The 26,629-nt window shown below is 44.1% G+C and overlaps 1 protein-coding gene across 1 annotated transcript in view; it reads right to left on the reverse strand.

Annotated features, from left to right (window-relative positions):
* LOC126284687 (uncharacterized) overlaps nucleotides 1–21,592 on the reverse strand; it is a 61,130-nt gene extending 39,538 nt beyond the window's left edge. The window contains exons 1-2 of the mRNA XM_049983808.1: nucleotides 21,529–21,592; nucleotides 2,268–2,483 (exon numbers count right to left, since the gene is read on the reverse strand). Of these exons, the coding sequence (XP_049839765.1) occupies nucleotides 2,268–2,472 (205 nt within the window). The 5' untranslated portion in view covers nucleotides 2,473–2,483; nucleotides 21,529–21,592. The remainder of the gene's footprint in view (nucleotides 1–2,267; nucleotides 2,484–21,528) is intronic.
* Nucleotides 21,593–26,629: the final 5,037 nt, after the last annotated feature.

Here is a 26,629-nt window from a genome sequence, read left to right on the forward strand (position 1 = left end):
TTTGTGGTGAGCATAGTGTCAACAAGTTCTCGTATGATGTGCTCCCAGCCTGACTCTTAGCCTGTGTTATTTGTGGGTGCCGACCCCTTCTTCGTTACTGCTTCCGGGTGTCCAGTAAGATTTCACAGCAAAACTGTGTTTTGGTGACATTCTGTGTTTCTGGCTCAGCCTCCGCCTAGAAAGGGGAAGGATTTGTGCCTCATCCGAAAGGGAGGGGGGGGGGGGGTCTATTGGACATCTTTTAGACTTCCATAATGCTGTAATTTAAAAATATAAAAAAATTGTTCTTTCAGAATAAGTGCCTGTTTCTTTGGGACACTGCAGTTCAAACAGGAGTGGCGAAATGTTAATGAGTATTTGTTATTCGTCTAATGAAGTATATTTAATGTCTTGCAGTTTCTGGGGCACGCAGCTGTGTTATTGACTCATTTTGAAGTGTCCTTTCAGGTGAATGACTGCTCCCCACTTCAGTGTATTCTTTTGAGTAGTACTGTAAGGTTTTTTGGATATTTGTCAGTGGGGTGTATTGATTCAATTTTGTTTTTCTCTTACTTTTGAATTACGGAGAATTGTTTAGTTTATGTGGTTATTGGCTTAACTCGCACTTCACGCACTAAATCAGCTGATATTGAAATTGTTTTTCTTATTCCTGTTTAATGTCATACAGATTCAAATGTAACTTCATTTATGTTATTTGAAATAAATGTGTTGGATTGACCTTAATGAATTATGTGCAATCGAAGTAAGGTACCCAGTCCTTCGTTAGTGCTTAACAGTGGCGTGTAGTTCGGGTTGCGAGCCCGTTCTCGGACCAACATGTAAGACGGTCTGAAGGGAGGATACTGTACAGTGAGTATAGTTTACTAGGAATGTAAGCGTTTGTCGCTGAAGAGCAGTCGAGAACATCATTTCTGGCCAAAAGCTTATTGGATATCAAGGGAGACTAATATGGCGGACTTTTATTTATTTAATAGTTGGGAGGTGAAGTCATGTAGTAAAAAAATTAGTCGTTAATCCAACAGCTGGTACGAAAGCCACAGTAAATGTTGTGGTCTGGTAGTAGTGTTGAAAGACGCTGATGGATTCATTATATGAGGATGTTATCAAGGTTCCACATGAAGACTGACGTGAGGTGGACGGGTCGGTAGTGTGAGGTCCGTGAGGATGCAGTAATGTATTTTTTAGAAAGTGGAGGACTCTGAATGCTTTTCACGGCTCTGGGAAGTAAATCATGTAGAGAACGGAATTGTAAAGGATAGCGAGGTTTTCAGAGTAAACTCTGAAACACTCCTTGAGGTGAAACTTTCTGGCAGATTAAAAGTGTGTGCCCGACCGAGACTCGAACTCGAGACCTTTGCCTTTTGTGGGCAAGTGCTCTACCATCTGAGCTACCCAAGCACGACTCAAGCCCCGTCCCCACAGCTTTACTTCTGCCAGTACCTCGTCTCCTACCTTGGAATCTTTACGAAAGCTCTCCTGCGAACCTTGCAGAACCAGTACTCCTGAAAGAAAGGATATTGCGGAGACATGGCTTAGCCACAGCCTGGGGGATGTTTCCAGAATGAGATTTTCACTCTGCAGTGGAGTGTGCGCTGATATGAAACTTTCTGGCATATTAAAACTGTGTGCCTGACCGAGACTCGAACTCGGGACCTTCGCCTTTCGCGGGAAAGTGCTCTACCATCTGAGCTACCCAAGCACGACCGACTCACGCCCCGCGCACACTCCGCTGCAGAGTGAAAATCTCATTCTGGAAACATCCCCCAGGCTGTGGCTAAGCCATGTCTCCGCAATATCCTTTCTTTCAGGAGTCTAGTTCTGCAAGGTTCGCAGGAGAGCTTCTGTAAAGTTTGGAAGGTAGGAGACGAGGTACTGCCAGAAGTGAAGCTGTGAGGACGGAGCGTGAGTCGCGCTTGGGTAGCTCAGATGGTAGAACACGTGCTCGAGAAAGGAAAAGGTCCCAAGTTCGAGTCTCGGTCCGGCACACAGTTTTAATCTGCCAGAAAGTTTCATATCAGCGCACACTCCGCTGCAGAGTGAAAATCTCATTCTGGGCTCTTTGACGTGGCGGTGCCCTTGAAGAATTGGGTGGTTCCTTTGAATATAAAAACTTTATAGTCATATGGGTATATTGAAATTTACTCATTGATGAAACGGGATGAATATTTTTGGAAAAACCTATGTTTCACAGTTGATGCAGCATACACAGCGATTTGAAGAGCTGGACAACATGGCAACATGCGGCAGTGGGCAGCAGCGGCACTCACTGAGACTGACAGCGTTCTTGGGAAGCCACCACCAAGGGTCGCCGTCGTCGTCCTGGCTGGCGTCTGCTCCTGCTCTGCGACACACCTGTCCGGCGTCAAGGAGCTCCTGCTGGCCGCAGCACTTCTGCACCAGTGGCCCATCTGCTGACGCCACATCCCAGACCGTCAGCTCCAGCACAAACAGCAACGCTAGCCGACGCAGCATCGTCACACACACTGCAACGTCATCACCTTATGATCAAACATCAAGGTGCATTCCCGCTCCCCTCTCCACCCCCTGCACTCATAGCTTTATCATTCCCTCCATATCCCTGCATTCTACCCCGCATTCTATATCAGATACCGAAACACATGGGAGGTATCACACACGTGTGCCGTGGGTGCTGATGTCACTACTGGCCCTTTTGTCTCACGTTTTTTTTCTTTGTTGACACAACGGCCATCAAAAAATTTTTGACTGAGGTCGTTGCTACACTACTCTCCATTGACATAGCTACACCACGAAGATGACGTGAACAGACGCGAAATTTAACCGACAGGAAGAAGATGATGTGATATGCAAATGATTAGTTTTTCAGAGCATTCACGCAAGGTTGGCACCGGTGGTGACTCCTTCCAACTTGCTGACATGAGGAAAGTTTCGAACCGATTTCTCATACACAAACAGCAGTTGACCAGCGTTGCCTGGTGAAACGCTGTTGTTATGCTTCGTGTATCGTGACATTGCTGCTCGCGTTGGTCGAGATCCGATGACTGTTACAAGAATATGGAACCGGTGGTTTCAGGAGGGTAATACGGAACGCCGTGCTGGATCCCAACGGCCTCGTATCACTAGCAGTCGAGATGACAGGCATCTTATCCGCATGGCTGTAACGTATCGTGCAGCCACGTCTCGATCCCTCAATCAACAGATGCGGACGTGTGCAAGACAACAACAATCTGCACGAACAACTGGGCGACGTTTGCAGCAGCATGGACTATCAGCTCGTAGACCGTGGCTGCAGTTAACCTTGACGCTGCATCACATGCAGGAGTGCCTGCGATGGTGTACTTAACGACGAACCTGGGGGCAGGAATGGCAAAACGTCATTTTTTTCGGATGAATCTAGGTTCTGTTTACAGCATCATGATGGTCGCATCCGTGTTTGGTGACATCGCAGTGAGCGCACGTTAAAGCGTGTATTCGTCATCGCTATACTGGCGTATCACCCGGCGAGATGGTATAGGGTGCCATCGGTTACACGTCTCTGTCACCTCTTGTTCACATTGACGCCACTTTGAACAGTGGACGTTACATTTCAGATGTGTTACGACCCGTGGCTCTACCCTTCAATCGATCCCTGCGAAATCCTACATTTCAGCAGGATAATGCACGACCGCATGTTACAGGTCCTGTACGGGCCTTTGTGGATACAGAAAATGTTCGACAGCTGCCCTCGCCAGCACATTCTCCAGATCTCTCACCAATTGAAAACGTCTGGTCAATGGTGGTCGAGCAACTGGCTTGTCACAATACGCCAGTCACTACAGTTGATGAATTGCGGTATCGTGTTGAAGCTGCACGGGCAGCTGTACCTGTACACGCCAACCAACCTCTGTTTGACTCAATGCCCAGGCGTATCAAGGCCGTTATTACGGCCATAGGTGGTTGTTCTGGGTACTAATTTCTCAGGATCTATGCACCCAAATTGTGTGAAAATGTAATCACATGTCAGTTCTAGTATAATATCTTTGTCCAATGAATACCCGTTTATCATCTGCATTTTTTGTTGGTGTAGCAATTTTAATGGCTAGTAGTATATATGCGACGTAGCACGACTCAGATATGGGTATGAAAGCACCGACATGTACACAATTGATAAATGTAACATTCATGCCTTTCCAACATGCGCGAAGCAAGTCTGGGAAAGTGAATTATGGCGACGCTGTTACCAGATAGGCCGAAAGAGAACCAACGAGCTGTTATCCTTTTCTTTCCTACTGAAGGACAAACATCGGGGAATGAAGAATATGTACAGAGCAGCAAGTACGGGGGGTGCGCGATTCGACATATGACGCCGGTCGATCTGGAAGGCAAGCCCCATCAATTACAGGGTCAAGTGGGAGACATTCGGACACCCGCCCTATAGTCATGATCTCTCCCCATGCGCCTATCACTCCTGCAGTCCCCTAAGAAGGCCCTTGAACAGTCGATGATTCCTGTCGGCCGAGGATGTGCAGTTACGGGTTTCCTCATGCAGTTACCGGTTTCCTCATGCAGCAGGACACGGTGTTTCGCCAAACGGTTATCTTCAACCTGGTGCGTCTTTGGGACGATTGTCTCAATGCTCAGAGCTATTTCGTCTAATTGGCGTACCTATTCTGGACTGTATAGCCTTCCAAAGGAAACTTTTTGATGGCCTCTTGTATTTCATTCTCCTCGCCCCATAGGGGCATTTTTTCTGTAACGAAGCAATGCATGGGGCAATGCAACATGTAACATGCCAATAAATGGTGTAATTTGTTACAATTTCGCTGTAACATGATTTATGGGGCAGCCTGTTACAATTTTATTGCAACATCAGGATGTATGGAGTAATTTATTATAAATTTACTGTAAAAGGGGCAGTTCATTAAAATTATTCTGTAATATAGCAATGTGTGGACACTGTTACAATTTTGATGCAACTTGGAGCAGTTTGTTACAATTTTGCGGTAACATGAAGATTTATAGAGCGGTTTGTAAAAATTTTGCTATAACATAGGTAATCGGTTACCACTTTGCTGCATCAGTGCGGTGAATAGAGCATTTGTTGCGATTTTGCTGTAACATGATGTATGATAAAATTTATTACAATTTTTCTATGACAAGAATTTTGTTGTAGCATAGTGAGAGCAATTCGCTACAGTTTTGTTGTAATATAGTACTGTCTGAAACAATTTGTTACAACTGTGTTCTAATCTAGCGCAGTTGGTTACAATTTTGCTATAACATGGGTATGCATATAGGGTGGAGTATCATGTAGTCTGCGCTGTGTGAGAGCATAAGTTAACATTATCAGCAGAAAGCGACAAACATTTAATATTGCAAGATAAAGTTATTACAATGTCATGGAGTCAGTATATTGTTTGTCTCACTTTGAAAAGTAGTTGAACACATAGCACCCCTAATTTCTTACCTATACGACTCCGTATTACTAGTGTTCTGTATGCAATTTCATCGAAATGCCATGTGGTTTTCCATGTGTAAATGCATATGTACTTTGGTAAAAAGATCAGGCTACTCTCTTCGATGAGCACGTTTTAAGCTGTAAGATGAGCAGTAGAGCCCATGCGTATTTATGTATTTTGGTTCCTCTAATGCATTACACATAGATCGAACAAAGCTTCTCCACAAATGCAGCTTATCCTGTAAGTTTTTTTAGTAGTGCTCTCATCCCTTCCATGCGTATTTTCAAATGTTACAGAAGGAGCTTGCAATGGTAGCAATATGTGTGTTTACAGTACAAAATCTTATTACATTTTTTTAAATAATTTCATTTTGGTACATGATCGATTTTTTGTCCAAAATCAGAGTTTGTAATTATACTTGGAAGTTATTGCATCAAACCTTCATGTGGTTTAATAAGTAATTTGGCATAAAGATTGTATTTTAGAGATATCGATCCAAGTGCAGAAGCCATCATTGTTTTTCACCATGTTGTGTTGTATATAAGCATTTCATATGTCATGTAATGCGAAGTTATCCTTTTGTATTATAAAAAAGGAAGTTTAAATAATGTAATGCATTAATGATCTCGTCACAACCCATCAGTTTTAGTACAGTTTACTGTACTAAAGCATCAGAAAATGTGACGTCATTATACTGTATAGAACACCAGTGAAACATAACAGCCGGTGAAACTTCCTGGCAGATTAAAACTGTGTATCCGACCGAGACTCGAATTCGGGACCTTTGCCTTTCGCGGGCAAGTGCTCTACCATCTGAGCTACCGAAGCACGACTCACGCCCGCTACTCACAGCTTTACTTCTGCCAGTATCTCGTCTGATAACAGCAGGTGTTTTCAGTATCAAAAGTAATTAAAAATCTATAGGAAACGCTCCTTTCCACTGGTTTCATAAACTTTATTGTTAGTGTATTACCCAGCTTTCAGGTTATAATTTCAGCAGTAACATATAGTAAGTAAAATCTTTGACAGTGTGGTGGTAATGCAATGAAAATGTAAAAATGTGAGCAGTAAATAAACAAAAATGAGTAGACAGGAAAAACTTTAACACAAAATAGGAACAGAATGCCTACATAACAGTTTTTATTAATAAACAAAACTAATTAAATTAAATTAAATTAGTACTTGACAAGGCTACATCAGGAGGTATAAGACACGAAGAGTGATACACAAACCAATTACAAGAAGAAACAATTATTAATGTAACTACAGAATACATAAGGAACTTAAGCAATCTCAATAAGATAAACAGAAATAAATAAATGTGGGAAAATGGAGGAGTCTGAGGGAACATACAGTAAATGCAATGTTTGAGAGTGTGGTGGTACTGCAATTTAACATTGACATTACATTACAAACTGTGGCTATGTAACAGTTTGCATTAAATAAATGAACCAAGTAAAATATAAGAAATATTTGATGGGACAACTACAAGGGGTGTTAAACATGGACAGTAATACAAGTAATAGTTAACAATTGAAACTGCAGTATATGTGGAATACACAGACAACTTCAATAAAACAAAAGAACTTGATGAACACAGGACAATGGGAATGTGTAGGAACAGACAGTGTCGAAAGTAATGAAGAACAGAGGGGATTATTAGAAGTTTAGGAGAGGGGAAGTGTTGAGCTGTGTCTGGTCATTTAGGAATAGATCTAGACTGTGAGCAAGATGTTTGTTAATTTCCAGGGCTTCCAGCAGGTGAACGTGAACATCAGCTTCTTAATCTATGCTCCTTGAGCTATAAAAACATCTGCATTGCAAATTTTGACGAAGTTAAATTTGTTGTCTACAACTTTCGTTAGGACATATTTTACAATATCTATTAAATAAACGTAAGTTGGGGCAGAGATGTTGGCACAGGAATGGGAATTTGAGTCATTAGCTACTTATGATTGTAGGCACCAAGGTCCTGCTCCTGTTTAGAGGCTATAGCAGTGGCTCAAAGGGGTGAACAACTAAACTGAGTTTGCTCAATAAATGGTAAATGTGGAGCTACACTGGAGTGCCCATTCGTACCGTTTTTCCCAGCACAGTGGTGTGTCGAAAGTTTTCTTGGGGGACTATCAAATTTCCCACTTTTCTGTGATTCTACTAGACTTAAGTATTTTACGCTACTGGATGTTTGATTCGCTATATACTGCGCCCTGTGGAAGTACATGCGTTAGCAAGTGCCATTTGCTCTAGAAACTTAATTTATTTACTGTTAACGTTTTACGGTGTAGCTAGTATCAATTCATGATGTCAAAACGAAAGTGTAATTTTATTAACGATATAAAAAGTGAGTTTGCTTTTATCACTTTCTACGGAGAAACTGTAGATGTGCATTGTGCAAATCTAACTTTGCGTTTGGACTTGGTGGAAAGTCTGAAATTGTGAAGCACGCTAAGACGAAGAAATATCGTATGAATATTCAACCAAAGACGCAAGTTTTGATTTAAAAAAACATAAAAGTGAAAATTACAGTGACAGTGCAGCAGAATAGCTGTAAAACATCGTTTGGAATCACCTGAGTACATCCATGATACAAAGGTAAACTTCTATGTTTATTAAGTTTTGTCAATACAATTTGTATCCAATTTTCTTCCTTAACTGTACCAGGTTTCTTCCTAAACTTATCATAATGACCCAGGTTAAAAAAATGAAATTAAGACCCTAGGCTACACCCATCTGTTTTTTAATTTCTAATATTTCTGACTGAGTGGGAATAACATCCTTCCCCTCTATGTGTAAGACTTCTACATCGATTACGTAACTGCGGTTTCAGTTTAAGCAATGTCCAGCACTGGATGAATCTGCAGCTTCTGCGGTGTTCTCAGAGTCTAGCACAGATTGTCTTCTCGGTTTGTCCAATACAGCAGGACTGACACACTTTGTAGTTGATCTTGTAAACTACACTTTTGATTATGGGTGGTTGCTTGTCTCTTGAAGTGAAGACGCATCTACCTATTGACTGTGGGACATAGAAAAACATAGTGAAACTTTTCACCTATAAAATGTTGAGTATCCTACTGTTAATTTTACATATAAAAAACTACATCATTTCATTTATGGTCTGTCTGTGTTGTTCTTTGGATGCAGTAGAGATGTGGCTTGCTACGTATATATTATTGCTTCTTTTTCATCTACATCTACATGACTACTCTGCAATTCACATTTAAGTGTTTGGCAGAGGGTTCATCGAACCACAATCATACTATCTCTCTACTATTCCACTCCCGAAGAGCACGCGGAAAAAACGAACACCTAAACCTTTCTGTTCGAGCTCTGATTTCTCTTATTTTATTTTGATGATCATTCCTACCTATGTAGGTTGGGCTCAACAAAATATTTTCGCATTCGGAAGAGAAAGTTGGTGACTGAAATTTCGTAAATACATCTCGCAGCGACGAAAAACGTCTATGCTGTAATGACTTCCATCCCAATTCGTGTATCATATCTGCCACGCTCTCTCCCCTATAACGTGATAATACAAAACGAGCTGCCCTTTTTTGCACCCTTTCGATGTCCTCCGTCAATCCCACCTGGTAAGGATCCCACACCGCGCAGCAATATTCTAACAGAGGACGAACGAGTGTAGTGTAAGCTGTCTCTTTAGTGGACTTGTTGCATCTTCTAAGTGTCCTGCCAATGAAACGCAACCTTTGGCTCGCCTTCCCGACAATATTATCTATGTAGTCCTTCCAACTGAAGTTGTTCGTAATTTTAACACCCAGGTACTTAGTTGAATTGACAGCCTTGAGAATTGTACTATTTATCGAGTAATCGAATTCCAACGGATTTCTTTTGGAACTCATGTGGATCATCTCACACTTTTCGTTATTTAGCGTCGACTGCCACCTGACACACCATACAGCAATCTTTTCTAAATCGCTTTGCAACTCAAACTGGTCTTCGGATAACCTTACTAGACGGTAAATTACAGCATCATCTGCGAACAATCTAAGAGAACTGCTCAGATTGTCACCCAGGTCATTTATATAGATCAGGAACAGCAGAGGTCCCAGGACGCTTCCCTGGGGAACACCTGATATCACTTCAGTTTTACTCGATGATTTGCCGTCTATTACTACGAACTGCGACCTTCCTGACAGGAAATCACGAATCCAGTCACACAACTGAGACGATACCCCATAGCTCCGCAGCTTGATTAGAAGTCGCTTGTGAGGAACGGTGTCAAAAGCTTTCCGGAAATCTAGAAATACGGAATCAACTTGACATCCCCTGTCGATAGCGGCCATTACTTCGTGCGAATAAAGAGCTAGTTGCGTTGCACAAGAGCGATGTTTTCTGAAGCCATGCTGATTACGTGTCAATAGATCGTTCCCTTCGAGGTGATTCATAATGTTTGAATACAGTATATGCTCCAAAACCCTACTGCAAACCGACGTCAATGATATAGGTCTGTAGTTAAATGGATTACTCCTACTACCCTTCTTGAACACTGGTGCGACCTGCGCAATTTTCCAATCTGTAGGTACAGATCTATCGGTGAGCGAGCGGTTGTATGTGAGTGCTAAGTAGGGAGCTATAGTATCAGCGTAATCTGAAAGGAACCTAATCGGTATACAATCTGGACCTGAAGACTTGCCCGTATCAAGCGATTTGAGTTGCTTCGCAACCCCTAAGGTATCTACTTCTAAGAAACTCATGCTAGCAGATGTTCGTGTTTCAAATTCTGGAATATTCCATTCGTCTTCCCTGGTGAAGGAATTTCGGAAAACTGCGTTCAATAACTCCGCTTTAGCGGCACAGTCGTCGATAACAGTACCATCGGCACTGCGCAGCGAAGGTGTTGACTGCATCTTGCCGCTTGTGTACTTTACATACGACCAGAATTTCTTCGGATTTTCTACCAAATTTCGAGACAATGTTTCGTTGTGGAACCTATTAAAGGCATCTCGCATCGAAGTACGTGCCAAATTTCGCGCGTCTGTAAATTTTAGCCCATCTTCGGGATTTCGCGTTCTTCTGAACTTCGCATGCTTTTTCCGTTGCCTCTGCAACAGCGTTCGGACCTTTTTTGTGTACCACGGGGGATCCGTTCCATCTCTTACCAATTTATGAGGTATGAATATCTCAACTGCTGTTGCTTCTATATCTTTGAATTTGAGCCACATCTCGTCTACATTCGCATAGTCAGTTCGGAAGGAATGGAAATTGTCTTTTAGGAAGGCTTCTAGTGACACTTTATCCGCTTTTTTAAATAAAATTATTTTGCATTTGTTTCTGATGGATTTGGAAGAAATGGTATTGAGCCTAGCTACAACGACCTTGTGATCACTAATCCCTGTATCAGTCATGATGCTCTCTATCAGCTCTGGATTGTTTGTGGCTAAGAGGTCAAGTGTGTTTTCGCAACCATTTACAATTCGCGTGGGTTCGTGGACTAACTGCTCGAAATAATTTTCGGAGAAAGCATTTAGGACAATCTCGGAAGACGTTTTCTGCCTACCACCGGTTTTGAACAAGTATTTTTGCCAACATACCGAGGGTAGGTTGAAGTCCCACCAACTATAACCGTATGAGTGGGGCATTTATTTGTTACGAGACTCAAACTTTCTCTGAACTGTTCCGCAACTGTATCATCGGAGTCTGGGGGTCGGTAGAAGGAGCCAATTATTAACTTAATTCGGCTGTAAGTATAACCTCCACCCATACCACTTCGCACGGAGTATCTACTTCGACTTCACTACAAGATAAACCACTACTGACAGACACAAACACTCCACCTCCAATTCTGCCTAATCTATCTTTCCTGAACACCGTCTGAGACTTCGTAAAAATTTCTGCAGAACTTATTTCAGGCTTTAGCCAGCTTTCTGTACCTATAACGATATCAGCTTCTGTGCTTTCTATTAGCGCTTGAAGCTCAGGGACTTTTCCAGCGCAACTACAACAATTTACAACTATAATTCCGACTGTTCCTTGATCCAAGCACGTCCTGTAATTGCCAAGCACCCTTTGACATTGCAGCCCATCCCGCACTTTCCCGAGGCCTTCTAACCTAAAAAACCGCCCAGTCCACGCCACACAGCCTCCGCTACCCGTGTAGCCGCCAGCTGAGTGTAGTGAATTCCTGACCTATTCAGCGGAACCCGAAACCCCACCACCCTATGGCGCAAGTCAAGGAATCTGCAGCCAATACGGTCGCAAAACCGTCTGAGCCTCTGATTCAGACCCTCCACCCGGCTCTGCACCAAAGGTCCGCAGTCGGTTCTGTCAAAGATGCTGCAGATGGTGAGCTCTGCCTTCATCTCGTTTTATTGAGTATGTTGGAAATAATGTTGAATTCAGATTAATTATTTGTAACTATTGGTTTTATTCCATTAAGTTCCTGGTCAATGTTTTCTTGGAACATGGGGATATAAAGGAGACGGTGGCTCATGGGCTTGAATGCTGCAACTTTGTAGTCTGTTGGATGTTGAGAGGGAGCTGGCGTAAACGTATCAGTAAAGGAGACTTTCTGGTAAATTATAAATTTATGGTTGCTATTTTCTATGAGTAAACTGATTAATAATGTAATCTCCCAACCCCATGCTGACATTTATGTTAGTATGTCACTTCCCAAGAATTGAAGTAGGATAATGGAACCTTTTCACATGCCGAGAATATCATAGAAATATCTTTACCGACAGAGAAGATGTTTTGCCAGTGGCTGTCTCTTAAGAAAATCAGTCTCCCATTTCTCCTTTAACATTTCTGCCAGCAAATAAATCTACTTTAGCCAAGCAGAAATATCAGTTTTATTTTTCTCTGAAAAATGGTGCTTGGTTAGGTGAAACATTACTGAAAAACTTTTAGAAACTTCAGTAATGGAAGTTCGATTGTGTATCACCAATAACATAGTCTCAAGCAGGATTAACACCGAAACATTGATGTTTTCATGTTCTTAGAGACGGTTTAGCATTGTGGCGCTTAATTTCAGAGTTCACAGTTATATCTTAGGCATAAGGTGAGACGTGGTAATAACATTGCAACATTTGACTGTTCCAGCAGCAGGCACTTACGGAGCAGTAGCTAACAAGGGAAACTCCCCATCGCATTCCACTCAGATTTAGTGGTAAGACGGTCCAGTGAATAGTCTGTCAAAAACTGAACACAGATCAAGCACGAAAACAGGAAGAAGGTGTACTAAACCGTGGAAAAAGAAGCAAAATAGTAACAGTGAAAAGTTCAAGCTCAAGAATGTGTAACATCGAGCGAATGGGACTAAACATAGCGTTGTGGTTAAGTGGTCACGGTGATGGACTACGGAGCTAATTCAGTAATGTACAAATCACACTCGTGTCCCAATTTCTTTTTCCACAAAATTATGAACTGTCCTTCTGGTCATTGACGTGTCTGTTCGCTGTATTCAGATTTCTATTTGGGCCTTGATGGAGTCGTAGGGAACAGCAAAATGTAAGGAAGGGACTTCCAATCTCATGTACCTTCCATTTGTTCCACACAAGTAGTACCACATGTTACAAATCTTGCGTTCAGTTTTGGAAGTTTTGACTGTTGATTTCTTTTGTTGTAATATAGTTCACACTCTTTTATTTGAGGTTTTCATTTCTGTGAGAGGTGTATCGGCGTCTCGTCTATTGTCACTATTCATCAGATTTACGTGCGATAGTAATATATTCTTACCACATGACTCATCTTCTGTAACCAATGTATAGCAAGACCAATCCCGAGACTACGGAAGTAGAACAGGCACGTCAATGGCCGGAAGAAAAAAAAATTACAATTTTGTGGAAAACTAGGCACGAGAGAGATCTAACACTGTGTCCACACAACCACGACGCCACGATTCTTGCAGTCACTCGATGTTGCACATCTTGAGTTGGGTCGTTCATTGTTACTATTTTGCTTCTTTTTTCACAATTCAAGTATACTTTGTTCTTGTTTCCATGCTTGATCTGTGTTCAGTTTTTGATGGGCTATCCAGTGGGCCGTTTTACCACTAAATCTGAGGGGGCTGCGATGGAGAGTTTCTCTTGCAAGAATGCATGTTTGTGTCAGCTGTCACTGCTTGCCTGATTAGCATACCATTCTAGAAAACATGTGTTTTGTTCAGTTACATGGACGATCAGGATCGTTTTTGTGAATAGCCTCATTATGGTTTAAAAGTAAATGTCAAATATTAGTGTGCTGCCTGTTTCGTGAGTTTTGTACAGCTACAGCACAATTTAGACGTGGAAATAGCTTTTGACCAATCAGTTTGAGAGTCCACAGTGAGGTTTCGTGCATCACTTTTGAAAAAACTTATTTTTTGACGCGAAGACGCATTGCCTGGCAGAAAAAGTGACGCACGGAAAAGGGGAGGTGGAAACGAAATGGCAGTTCAACGATTGATAGGGTACGTGACGTTATTCCTGCGTTTACAAAATAGTGTCAAATTTGCAAAGAACATAGCAGTATGAACCCAGTTATTAGTGTGACGTAGCAGCCTCTCTGGCCTGGATACATGAACTGATTAGGTTGGAAAAAATGTTTAGCAAAGTTTCATGATTACATAGTTTTACACTTACATATGCTCTATACACTATAAAGACAGACGTGCCTTTACCTAAGATGGTTCCATTCGAATAGCACTCATTCCTTCAGCTGTCTGTGTAGCTATCAGTTCAGATTACTTCACAGCACATTGTGTGCGTCTAGCCGTGTGTTTGTATACCTGATCTGGCTCGTACGACTTTACCTCTCAATGGGAAGGAAGCAGGAAACTGGAGCTGAGAAATGTTTTTTTACTGTAGCCCTGCACCAAGAAGGCTATTCTAGTAGAACAAATACTATGGAAACTGGCGTAGACCAATCTACAGGTCAGCTGTTCAATACAACAGGTGTCCGCCCCTGGTAGCTGAGCGGTCAGCGCGACTGAATGTCATACCTAACGGCCCGGGTTCGACTCCCGGCTGGGTCGGAGATTTTCTCCGCTCAGGCACTGGGTTTTGTGTTGTCCTTATCATCATCATTTCATCCCCATCGACACGCAAGTCGCCGAAGTGGCGTCAACTCGAAAGACTTGCACCAGGCGAACGGTCTACCCGACGGGAGGCCCTACCCACACGGCAGTTCCAATACAACAGGTGCCGTTGCAAGTGTTTCGCGAACTGAAAGACCCAGAGTAACATCGTACAGGGAAGATCAGTTCATACGTGTTCAGAGTAAACGTCAGAGGAATCGTACTGCACCTCAAGTAAATACACTCCTGGAAATTGAAATAAGAACACCGTGAATTCATTGTCCCAGGAAGGGGAAACTTTATTGACACATTCCTGGGGTCAGATACATCACATGATCACACTGACAGAACCACAGGCACATAGACACAGGCAACAGAGCATGCACAATGTCGGCACTAGTACAGTGTATATCCACCTTTCGCAGCAATGCAGGCTGCTATTCTCCCATGGAGACGATCGTAGAGATGATGGATGTAGTCCTGTGGAACGGCTTGCCATGCCATTTCCACCTGGCGCCTCAGTTGGACCAGCGTTCGTGCTGGACGTGCAGACCGCGTGAGACGACGCTTCATCCAGTCCCAAACATGCTCAACGGGGGACAGATCCGGAGATCTTGCTGGCCAGGGTAGTTGACTTACACCTTCTAGAGCACGTTGGGTGGCACGGGATACATGCGGACGTGCATTGTCCTGTTGGAACAGCAAGTTCCCTTGCCGGTCTAGGAATGGTAGAACGATGGGTTCGATGACGGTTTGGATGTACCGTGCACTATTCAGTGTCCCCTCGACGATCACCAGAGGTGTACGGCCAGTGTAGGAGATCGCTCCCCACACCATGATGCCGGGTGTTGGCCCTGTGTGCCTCGGTCGTATGCAGCCCTGATTGTGGCGCTCACCTGCACGGCGCCAAACACGCATACGACCATCATTGGCACCAAGGCAGAAGCGACTCTCATCGCTGAAGACGACACGTCTCCATTCGTCCCTCCATTCACGCCTGTCGCGACACCACTGGAGGCGGGCTGCACGATGTTGGGGCGTGAGCGGAAGACGGCCTAACGGTGTGTGGGACCGTAGCCCAGCTTCATGGAGACGGTTGCGAATGGTCCTCGCCGATACTCCAGGAGCAACAGTGTCCCTAATTTGCTGGGAAGTGGCGGTGCGGTCCCCTGCGGCACTGCGTAGGATCCTACGGTCTTGGCGTGCATCCGTGCGTCGCTGCGGTTCGGTCCCAGGTCGACGGGCACGTGCACCTTCCGCCGACCACTGGCGACAACATCGATGTACTGTGGAGACCTCACGCCCCACGTGTTGAGCAATTCGGCGGTACGTCCACCCGGCCTCCCGCATGCCCACTATACGCCCTCGCTCAAAGTCCGTCAACTGCACATACGGTTCACGTCCACGCTGTCGCGGCATGCTACCAGTGTTAAAGACTGCGATGGAGCTCCGTATGCCACGGCAAACTGGCTGACACTGACGGCGGCGGTGCACAAATGCTGCGCAGCTAGCGCCATTCGACGGCCAACACCGCGGTTCCTTGTGTGTCCGCTGTGCCGTGCGTGTGATCATTGCTTGTACAGCCCTCTCGCAGTGTCCGGAGCAAGTATGGTGGGTCTGACACACCGGTGTCAATGTGTTCTTTTTTCCATTTCCAGGAGTGTAGTACGCGAGCAACTCCAGTCTCTGTCTCAAGAGAAAACCTTTAATACCCAAATAAAGTAAGTTAAAAAGATTGCAACGACCACAACAACATAAATGCTGGAGCGTGCTGCAGTGGTCCAAGATGTATTTACGGACGAATCTAAGTCTGAAACACTTGGAAGCCATTGTAGAATGTTTGTTCGTCGACTTCGTGGAGAACATATGAAGAGTCAGTGTGTGACGTCAACGGTTAAACATGGTTAATACTCGATCATAGTGTATAAATGATTGTGAGCGACGAAGCCAGTGATCTAGTGAGAATTAGTGGAGTGCTAAAGAAGGAAGGATGTCACAGGATATTGATCAACAATGCACTTCCATGTGGCAAGAGACTTATTAGTCGTGGGGTAGTGCTGCAGAAGGGCAATGATGACGAACGTGCTTCTAAATTGTGCGGAGGGTATGTCAGTATAAAAGAGAAATGTGAGGAATTTAAGAATATAATTTGGCCAAGTCGGTCAGCTGACTTAAATCCCACAGACCTCTTACCGGATAAATGTGACAGGGAGGTCAGAAAAGTGAGATCATCTAATATTGAAGATCTACAAAATAATTTAGCGACATGTTGGACTGAAATATCTGCAAAAACACTACAAAAATCTTATCTCCAGAATATCAAGAGTTTGTGCAACTGTTCTGAGGGCAAAAGCGTGTATACTTTGAAGAAGCTAAACTCTAAACCATATTGTATTAAATCGGGTGCTTATATAATTAATGTCCCGCTACTCAGGAAGGCCCAGTGTGGGATGTAATGGCAGCGAAACTTGGTAGACATGCTAAAGCGTTAAGGTGGCACCGATTTATGCTGGACAAAAATTATTCCTAATTTCGGTCACCAGGTGGAAAACTGGCGCTGCACACCGTTTGTATGATTCTATAACATCCACGCTGTCATATGACAACATAGCGTGAGTGAACAGTATGACAACTGAGAAGAGTGCTGTTAGCGAAACTGTTTTAGGTGAACGGCAGCAGTTACAGTGCTGCCCTGAAAAAGTATCGCCGACGCAAACGTCTGAGGAGGGGGCAGACGTCATTAAGGGGGGGGGAGGGAGGGGGTAGGGCGTCGAAAGGGCTGACTTGGAACTGGAGAGGCACCACAGGACTTTTAATTTCCACTGTCTATACTTTCACAAATAAATTCATAAAACTTCGTCAGTATGACCAGGAAAAATTCAGAATTCACACTGAAAGCAGTGGAAGTTCAAAAACATAACAAAATTAATTGTTTTACATGTGAAATTTTATCATATTTTTCACTTACTACTGGCTGTATTTGTTGCTGTAGGTACACTTTTCTTCAAAAGTAAGAGATATTCCTCGTTATTCACCACGCTTCTGGATACAAACCCTTATTTTTCCATATAAGCTCCGTTCGGTGCGACTGCCTTACGCCATCTTACTGGGAGGACTTGCATACCTGCATGGTACTACTCCAGTGGTCGACGTCTGAGACAACCACTGGCTGCATTAATAACCTCCCCATGGCCCATGTACTGCTTCCCATGGAGTGCTTCCTTCATTTGGGCAAACAGATGGAGACTGGAGGGTACGAACTCCGGGCTGCATGGTGGATGAGGAACAAGTTTCGTGAGCTCCCTCAGGTACACAGACTTGTGTGGGGTCTTGCGTTGTCATGGAGAAGAAGTTCGTTTGTATTTCTGTGGCGACAAGCATGCTGAAGTTGTTTCTTCATTTTCTGGGGGTAGAACAATATTATTCGGATTGATCGTTGCACCGTGAGGAAGGCCATCAAACAGAATAACCCAGTTGAGCGACCCACAAACCAAACATCATCATCATCAAACAGAATAATTTGCTCACACTCCCACAACACCGTCGCCATGACTTTACCGGCTGAGTTTGCGGTTCTGAACTTTTTCTTCGGATGGCGTCAATTCATGGATTGTCGTTTTGTTTCTGGTTCAAAGTGATGAATACATCTTTCATCTCTTGTCACGCTGTTCGACAAGAAAATTGTCGCAATCAGCCTCTTAACATGCAAACAATTCCGACCAGACGGCCTTCCGTTGCTCTTTAAGATCTTCCGTTAGGTGGTGAGCAACCCAGCGGACAATCTCCTGAGAGTACTCCTGTTGGTGGATAAATGTGTCAGCGGTGCTAACAGATACGTCCAGTTGTGCACCGAGGTGTTTGAATGTGATGTGTCAATCACCTCGAATGAGAATGTCTGTACGTTCCAACATTGCAGGAGTCACAGCTTTGTGCGGCCTGCCGGACGCGGGGAATCGGACAGTTTTGCCCGACTTTTCAGTGTTGACAGACGCCTTGCCCAACGACTCGCCGTGCTTTTGTTCATTGTCAGGTCTCCGTAGACATTCTGGAAGCGCCACTGAATATCTGCGATGCCCTGGTTTTTCGTTAAAAGAAATTGGCAGCTCTCTGCTACGTAAAGCGCGATCACCTTTCGGAAGTCATAAAACTAGGGTCTGAAGCAGGAATGTTCTGCATTTTTTCAGCTGAAACTGGCCTAGAAAAAAAAGTGTTGCGTCACTTATTGAACGTCCATCGTACACTGAATATCAGTCAGTCCCATCTGCAAATGCACAGGGGCGCTTTAAAATGAACAGGCAAACGGTCTTGAAAACAGATGTAAGAATGGCAGTGTCCTCAAAACGTTATACAACTTTTCTTGTAATCCTTTCAAGGCCACAAAGAATTCTCCAGAACTCTCGTTTCTTTTGACGCCAGTGAGTTTAGGGAAATGAACGGTGCTTCTTGACAGAATTAGTCCCTCCCACAATGCTGTTTTCTTTTTAAACGCATCCCCATCTAACCAGAAATACGTTGTTTCTCACCTTGCAATGTCTTTCTGCGGGCAGCGCGGGCTCAAGTTCACCTAAAATGCAAAGTGTGCAACCGGCTCCGGATGTAATTTTCGCTCCTGCTCTCCTTTTTCCTTCATAACAATAGCGGCTTTTAAATCGAAAAATCGTTCCAGGCATGCCCTTGACTTAACTAATGTACTTTGCCGTAATACACAGTATAACGTTTCCATAAAGTTCGGTCAGTTCCATCGAAAAGTATTGCATCTGACAGTGGAATACAGCGTGCGGCTTTAGAAAATTTACTAAGCGTACCACCAATTTTATCACATTCTCCGTGCCTGCAAATTTAGCAAAGAGTGGTTCTTGATGTACAGAGCAGTAAATCCCGCCTGTCGACCGCTGTAATTTTTTTCTCTTTCATGGTCAAGTAAATTCTTTCTGCATGGTGTTGTAATATCGTTCCCTAGCAAATAGTTCACATTGATTATGTGACTGTGTATGACATAACAGATATTGAGAATTCTTATCTTTCTCTTCTGTCGTTCCCATTCATTTTGAAAGGCTTGTGACAATAGACAGCTAGGCTTTCTTTTCTGATCTGTGAACTTCTTTTACACCACGAACAAATAGCGAGGGGGGAATAGCGCTGACAAAATGGTTCAAATGGCTCTGAGCACTACGGGACTTAACTGCTGAGGCCATCTGTCCCCTGAAACTTAGAACTACTTAAACCTAACTAACCTAAGGACATCACACACATCCATGCCCGAGGCAGGATTCGAACCTGCGACCGTAGCGGTCGCGCTGCTCCGGATTGTAGCGCCCAGAACCGCTCGGCCACACCGGCTGGCTTATCTCGCACTTTCGTTAACTTGTGATCTTGCAATACGTATTAATCATTTAAGTATGTTACCTAAACAAATGTATTAACGAAATTTCATTACTCTACATTAAATATTTTCTGGTGTTGCGACTTTTCAATCAGTCTATTCTACAGGGTGAAAAGTATTTAAACCGACGAACTCTGGGAAGTTGTAGGGAACATCAAAACAAATATTTTTACCTAATGTAATTTTTTCCTATGAGGATTATTTAAACCGGTGGAGACTGTATTACGCTCTTCAGTTGTTAGAGGCCGTATTAAGAACTCCAGTTGCTAGAGGGCGTATTACGCTCTTCAGTTTTAGGCGACTGCTGTCCACCAGTGTGGTAGTGCATTGTCTCTGTTTACTAAAAGAGCGATACACCTGGAGTGAGTACACTGATATGGTTGGTTCGTACTACATAGCGCACCACAATGGACGAGCTGCACAGCCGGTTTAACAACAACAATGTCCTAATCGCCGAATCCAGCATCATACGACCTTTGCTGCTGTATACCAATGTCTGCGTGAGACCAGGTCATTTAGCAGATTACCTGGTCAGGGATGCTGTCGCACGGTAAGAACGCTGCAATTTGAGGAAGCTGTCTTTCAGCATGTGGAGTGGGATCCTTCAATCAGCACTCGTGCAATTGCACGTAACATGGGGACGAATGTAAGAACAGTCCTTCGAGTGCAATTGTTACGTCCATTTCACTTACAGCGTGTCCACAACCTGGAACCAGTTGCTTATCCACCCAGAGCACAGTTTTCGCAGTGGTACCTGGAACAGTGTGAAATGCATCCTACATTTCCGTCCTCTGTGTTGTTTACCGATAAAGCAACGTTCGGGCGTGAAGGAGTCTTCAACATGCACAATTCGCATGTTTGGAGTGAGGATAAACCACATGCCACAGTTGCTAGCGCTCATCAAGAGCGGTTCTTCGTTAATGTGTGGGTCGGTGTTGTTGGGGACTGTTTAATTGGGCCGTATCTGCTACCTAGGCCATTAAATGGCAGGCACAATTACAATTTTGTAGCCAGAGCATTGCCATAATTGCTGGAAGACGTCCCGCTCCCTACAAGACAACGCATGTGGTTCCAACACGACGGGGCGCCGGCATATTTCAGTCGTCGTGTGCATCGATTCCTGGACCAGTTACCAGAAACGTGGATCGGCAGAGGTGGTCCTGTACCATGGCCTGCTCGATCCCCAGATATGTCTCCTCTGGACTTCTTTGTGTGGGGAGAGATGCGCAACCGTGTTTATGCAACTCCTGTTGCATCAGAAGAGGATCTGGTTGCCCGGATAGTAGCAGCAGCAGCAGCAGCAGGAACAGTTCAGGATCTCCTGGGGTTTTTGCCCGTGTCAGACAGAAAATGATCCGACTGTGTAGCCTTTGTTTACGTATCAATGGAGGCATTTTTGAAAATCTACTGTAATTGAAATTGGGTTGGGTTAATGTGTTGCCTCTTGGTCATAAAAAATGGAAAAGTGTTTGTTGGTTTAATTAATTCGCCGCCAGAGAAATCTTCCTCTACCGGTTTAAATACTCCTCATAGGAAAAAAACGACATTAGGGAAAAATATTTGTTTTGATGTCCCCTACAACCTCCCAGAGTTGGTCGGTTTAAATGCTTTTCACCCTGTATACTGTCAAAATACACAGAACAAGTCCATAAGAGCTCCGACAAACTGGAAGCGATAAAACAGTGATATGAAGCCCTGCAGTGGCACGGTTGACTTACCAGATGAGGAACAGCACGAAGTAGCTCGATGACTGAACCTGAGGAAGTCGCAGAGATTTCTACCCAGCACCTTAGCCTTGCCCCGGGAGTCATGCAACCGGTGTGCGTTCGTGGTTTTCTTGCGCAGTGACACCTATCTGGACAGAATTCGATACACTTCTGCGGCCGTGTGTCACGTGGTGTGATGTTACATACTTCGTTACCTCGCAAGGTTAACCGCATACGGTCGGTCTTCGCCAATGAAGTGCACGGGCTATTGCTCAGCATAACGAAAGTACAAACAACTTACAGGAATGCAGCCAGGTGACGTCTTCGACAGCCGCTGATATTTCGACAGGTGAACACATCCGTTACTTTCCAAGCAAAGTGCAACGGCAGAGTTCTGTGTAGGTAAATTTAACCACCGATAGGTGGAGCTAGGCTAGCCACGAACAATAATACGGCATATGTAGAAAGAAAAAAAATACACAGATACACACACCGTAAACAGCTGGCATCACGACACAGCCAAAGATGACCGACTTGACAAGTTATCGATAGTGAATATTAATTACTAAATGATGCGCAACAACCATTAACCAAATGAAACTACATTACTGGCCATTAAAATTGCTACACCAAGAAGAAATGCAGATGATAAACGGGTTTTCATGGGACAAATATATTATACTAGAACTGACATGTGATTACATTTTCACGCAATTTGGGTGCATAGATCCTGAGAAATCAGTACCCAGAACAACCACCTCTGGCCGATATAACGGCCTTTATACGCCTGGGCATTGAGTCAAACAGAGCTTGGATGGCGTGTACAGGTACAGCTGCCCATGCAGCTTCAACAGGATGCCACAGTTCATCAAGAGTAGTGACTGGCCAGTTGCTCGGCCGCATTTGACAAGACGTTTTCAACTGGTGAGGGATCTGGAGAATGTGCTGGCCACGGCAGCAGTCGCTATACCCAGAAAGGCCCGTACAGGACCTGTAACATGCGATCGTGCATTATCCTGCTGAAATGTAGGGTTCGCAGGGATCGAATGAAGAGTAGAGCCACGGGTCGTAACACATCTGAAATGTAACGTCCACTGTTCAAAGTGCCGTCAATGCGAACAATAGGTGACCGAGACGTGTAACCAATGGCACCCCATACCATCACGCCGGGTGATACGCCAGTATGGCGATGACGAATACACGCTTCGAATGTGCGTTCACCGCGATGTCGCCAAACACGGATGCGACCATCATGATGCTGTAAACAGAACCTGGATTCATCCGAAAAAATGACGTTTTGCCATTCGTGCACCCAGGGGCCTCGTTGAGTACACCATCGAGGCGCTCCAGTCTGTGATGCAGCGTCAAGGGTAACCGCAACCACGGATTCGAGCTGATAGTCCATGCTGCTGCAAATGTTGTCAAACTGTTCGTGCAGATGGTTGTTGTGTTGCAAACGTCCCCATCTGTTGACTCCGGGATCGAGACATGGATGCACGATCCGTTACAGCCATGCGGATAAGATGCCTGTCATCTCGACTGCTAGTGATACGAGGCCGTTGGGATCCAGCGCGGCGTTCCGTATTACCCTCCTGAACCCACCGATTCCATATTCTGCTAACAGTCACTGGGTCTCGACCAACGCGTGCAGCAATGTCGCGATACGATAAACCGCAATTGCGATAGGCTACAATCCGATCTTCATCAAAGTCGGAAACGTGATGGTACGCATTTCTGCTCCTTACACGAGGCATCACAACAACGTTTCATCAGGCAACGCCGGTCAACTGCTGTTTGTATATGAGAAATAGGTTGGAAACTTTCCTCACGTCAGTACGTTGTGGGTGTCGCCAGCGGCGCCAACCTTGTGTAAATGTTCTGAAAAGCTAATCATTTGCTTATCACAGCATCTTCTTCCTATTGGTTAAATTTCGCGTCTGTAGCACGTCATCTTCGTGCTGTAGCAATCTTGATGGCCAGAAGTGTATATGGTTCCGGAAACCTTTAGAAGTCTCAAACATCTATGATGTATATACGCAGACTGAAGCGACGAATGAAAATTTGTACTAAAGCTGGGATTCGAACCCAGGTCTCCCGCTCAGTAAACAGATGCGCTAACCACTACACCTCCCTGGCACAGTGGCTTTGCTCAACTGCACGTACTACCCTATCACGCCTCCCTCCTCAATCCAAATTCCCCCTCACACCTCATTTCCCCTAAACTCGAACATCATTGCAGAGGCTTTCGAACAGCACTGGAACAGTACCCCAGCAGCGAACGAAATGGGTGAGCATGCCAGAAACCTGGCCATAGATACCTTAATGTAATGAAAGTATATGGTTCGAGAGACCTCAAGATGAAGTTTCAGTCATTATCTGAGTTGACCTTTGGGGATATTTAGAGGATGTTTCAGTACAGGGCGAGGGCAAACATTTGAAAGGCTGTTCTACTTAAGATTGTGAATTTATTACTTATGTGGAATACGTGACATAACATTTGATTAGCAATAAAATTTATTTACTTCTTAATTTTTAGAAGATAGGATTAAATTAAGTTATAAGAGAGTACCAGCGCCGCGCGGGATTAGCCGAGCGGTCTAGGGTGGTGCAGTCATGGACTGTGCGGCTGGTCCCGGCGGAGGTTCGAGTCCTCCCTCTCTCATGGGTGTAAGCTTAGTGACTGATGACCTTAGCATTTAAATCCCATAAGATTTTTTTAAAAAAGTGTACCAGTGGAGATGGTCTCATAGGTAATGACATGAAAGTTACGAATCCACGGAGGAAACGAGAACAGTCCCACATTAATATTACAATAGACACACGCAATGCGGTAACAGAAAGGAATAAAACTTCCTCCACTACGACTGAATAACACAGGAGCAAGAGGTCATGGTACAGAGAGGCTTGAGTCGAAGTCAAAGCTTTCTCACCAAATTTAATAAATTCCGGAACTTCCATGATATTTGAAAATCGTTATATAAATTGGGGTTCATTCTGCATAGAATTATTCATCCCACTGATTAACTATCTTTGCGATACATTCGCTTTGTAGACACATGGCGGCCGAGCCTTGCAACAGTCCGTAATGCGGCAACAAAGGAACAAAACTCAAATCTCGAGAGGTAAACACGCAACTCATTTCAAGATTACGAGCTAATCGTTAAAGGCTATAACACTCGCTGAGCGGACGAAAACTTGAACTTATTACTTGAAATCGTCAGCCTGCTTACACCGAGGAATTAAATTAATATCAGCATCGTTATGCTCACTAATTTAGAAAACACCGTATTTAAACGCATCAGAACGCATGATGAATTAAATGATGCAGTTTCCTAATCAAAAGGAGTACCTATTCTCTCCAACCAAAACGCAAAGACGTTGCAAAATATGTTCTGAAGAACGTCATGTTTGTCATGCTTACCACAGCAGCGATCAAAACCGAAAGCGAAGATCCTGAGGCGTTAGCCATTGGTTCTTGCCGTGGGGAACCGCTGTCTTCTTTAGGGTAGGGGAGGGGGAGGGGGGGGGGGGAGCGAGCTGGTTAGCCATTGTGTGCTAGAAACGGAAGAGCGGGAGACATCCTGATTCACAGAAATTCAACCTCTGTCAGCCATTTGAAATGGCCAGCCAGCAACGGTTGCTGCGAAGACCAGTCTCTTTACTAAACGGAGTGGTGGTGGTTCTCATTGTCAGTGTTGAGGAGAGAAATCAACGGGAAAGCTTTGGCTCGAAAATAAGTTCAAATGGCTCTGACCACTATGGGACTTAACATTGGAGGTCATCAGTCCCTGTAACTTAGAACTACTTAAACCTAGCTAACCTAAGGAAATCGCACACATCCATGCCCGAGGCAGGATTCGAACCTGCGACCATAGCGGTCGCGCGGTTCCAGACTGAAGCACCTAGAACCGCTCGGTCACAACGGCCGGCCGAAAATAAGTACTTTGCTAGACGTGTCTGGAGAGGCACTCCACTACCATCCCCGGTGCGGCACAAATTTTCATTGTTCTAGAATATTCTACAGCAAATGTGAAAGCATAATCGCTGTTTGAGAGTTCATTCTTCATTTATAGAACGTTGTATTAAAACATACTTTAGTAAAAAAAAACAGGGGTTCTATGACGAAACAGGACTTTAATAACGGTTCTACATATTCGAAAATATTTTAAAATGCGAATCAAACGTAATCCTTTTCTTGGTGTCGATTCATCTTGGACCTAGGGCTGTCAAATGCCCTGACAAATGCCACGCTTTAACCTGTTATGTTCGGCTTTTTACAGTTTTTCCCAGCCAAATATATACAAGTCCGGCCTGTACGGCTTTTTAGCAATGAAATAGAGAACGCACTACTGAGGCCCTTAGGAAACTAGTGACGTAAGTGCGAATGATGATAAGAAGAAATAAAGAGAAACGCCGAAGGGAGATATAGACATACCGACCAATGCTTTTCTTATGTCTGTATCCTGTGGTTTTCTTCGTAAACCAAACGAGCCCGACACACAATGTTACAAACGCAACGCTTGGCGATCAGCCGATGCCAAACCGCCCGGCGCTCCTGACCGTGCTCGGACAATCGAAGTGCGAGCGAGGGTTGGTCTGTGCTGCGCCATCGTTAGGAAGGCTTCCACGCGTCATAACGTTCGTAACAATGTGCAGCGGACCTTATTGTTTATTTCGTTTAATGAAGAACTTTTAGTTTATTTGGATATAAAATTATCTTTGGAAGAAGACTGAGCAGTTAAGAAGATAGAGGGCTTAGTTTCTATAATAACTGCCCAATTATAAGGTCATTCAACTTTTCTCTGTTCAAGCATGTTTAAGGTTGATCTCGCAGAAAACTGACTATAATTGTTCATTAACAAACAACTGAAAATAATCAACTGACTGCAGATACACTTCTTGGGTTTAACGCCAGATGATATTGTACAAATACCACATATTTCATACAAGCCACTGACATCTTCAGGTGTTGGTAGATGCTGTTGCCACCTCCCTTCTCTCGCAGCTGTATACAACAGAAAGACAAAGGCATCGCTCAATGATCCTTCATATCGGAAGCTCAGAGAGGATCTAACGGAAGATTATGAGAAATAATTCAGATCTTCTCAACAAG

This window comes from Schistocerca gregaria, chromosome 8 (assembly GCF_023897955.1).
Source record: "Schistocerca gregaria isolate iqSchGreg1 chromosome 8, iqSchGreg1.2, whole genome shotgun sequence".
Classification (NCBI taxonomy): Eukaryota; Metazoa; Arthropoda; class Insecta; order Orthoptera; family Acrididae; genus Schistocerca; species Schistocerca gregaria.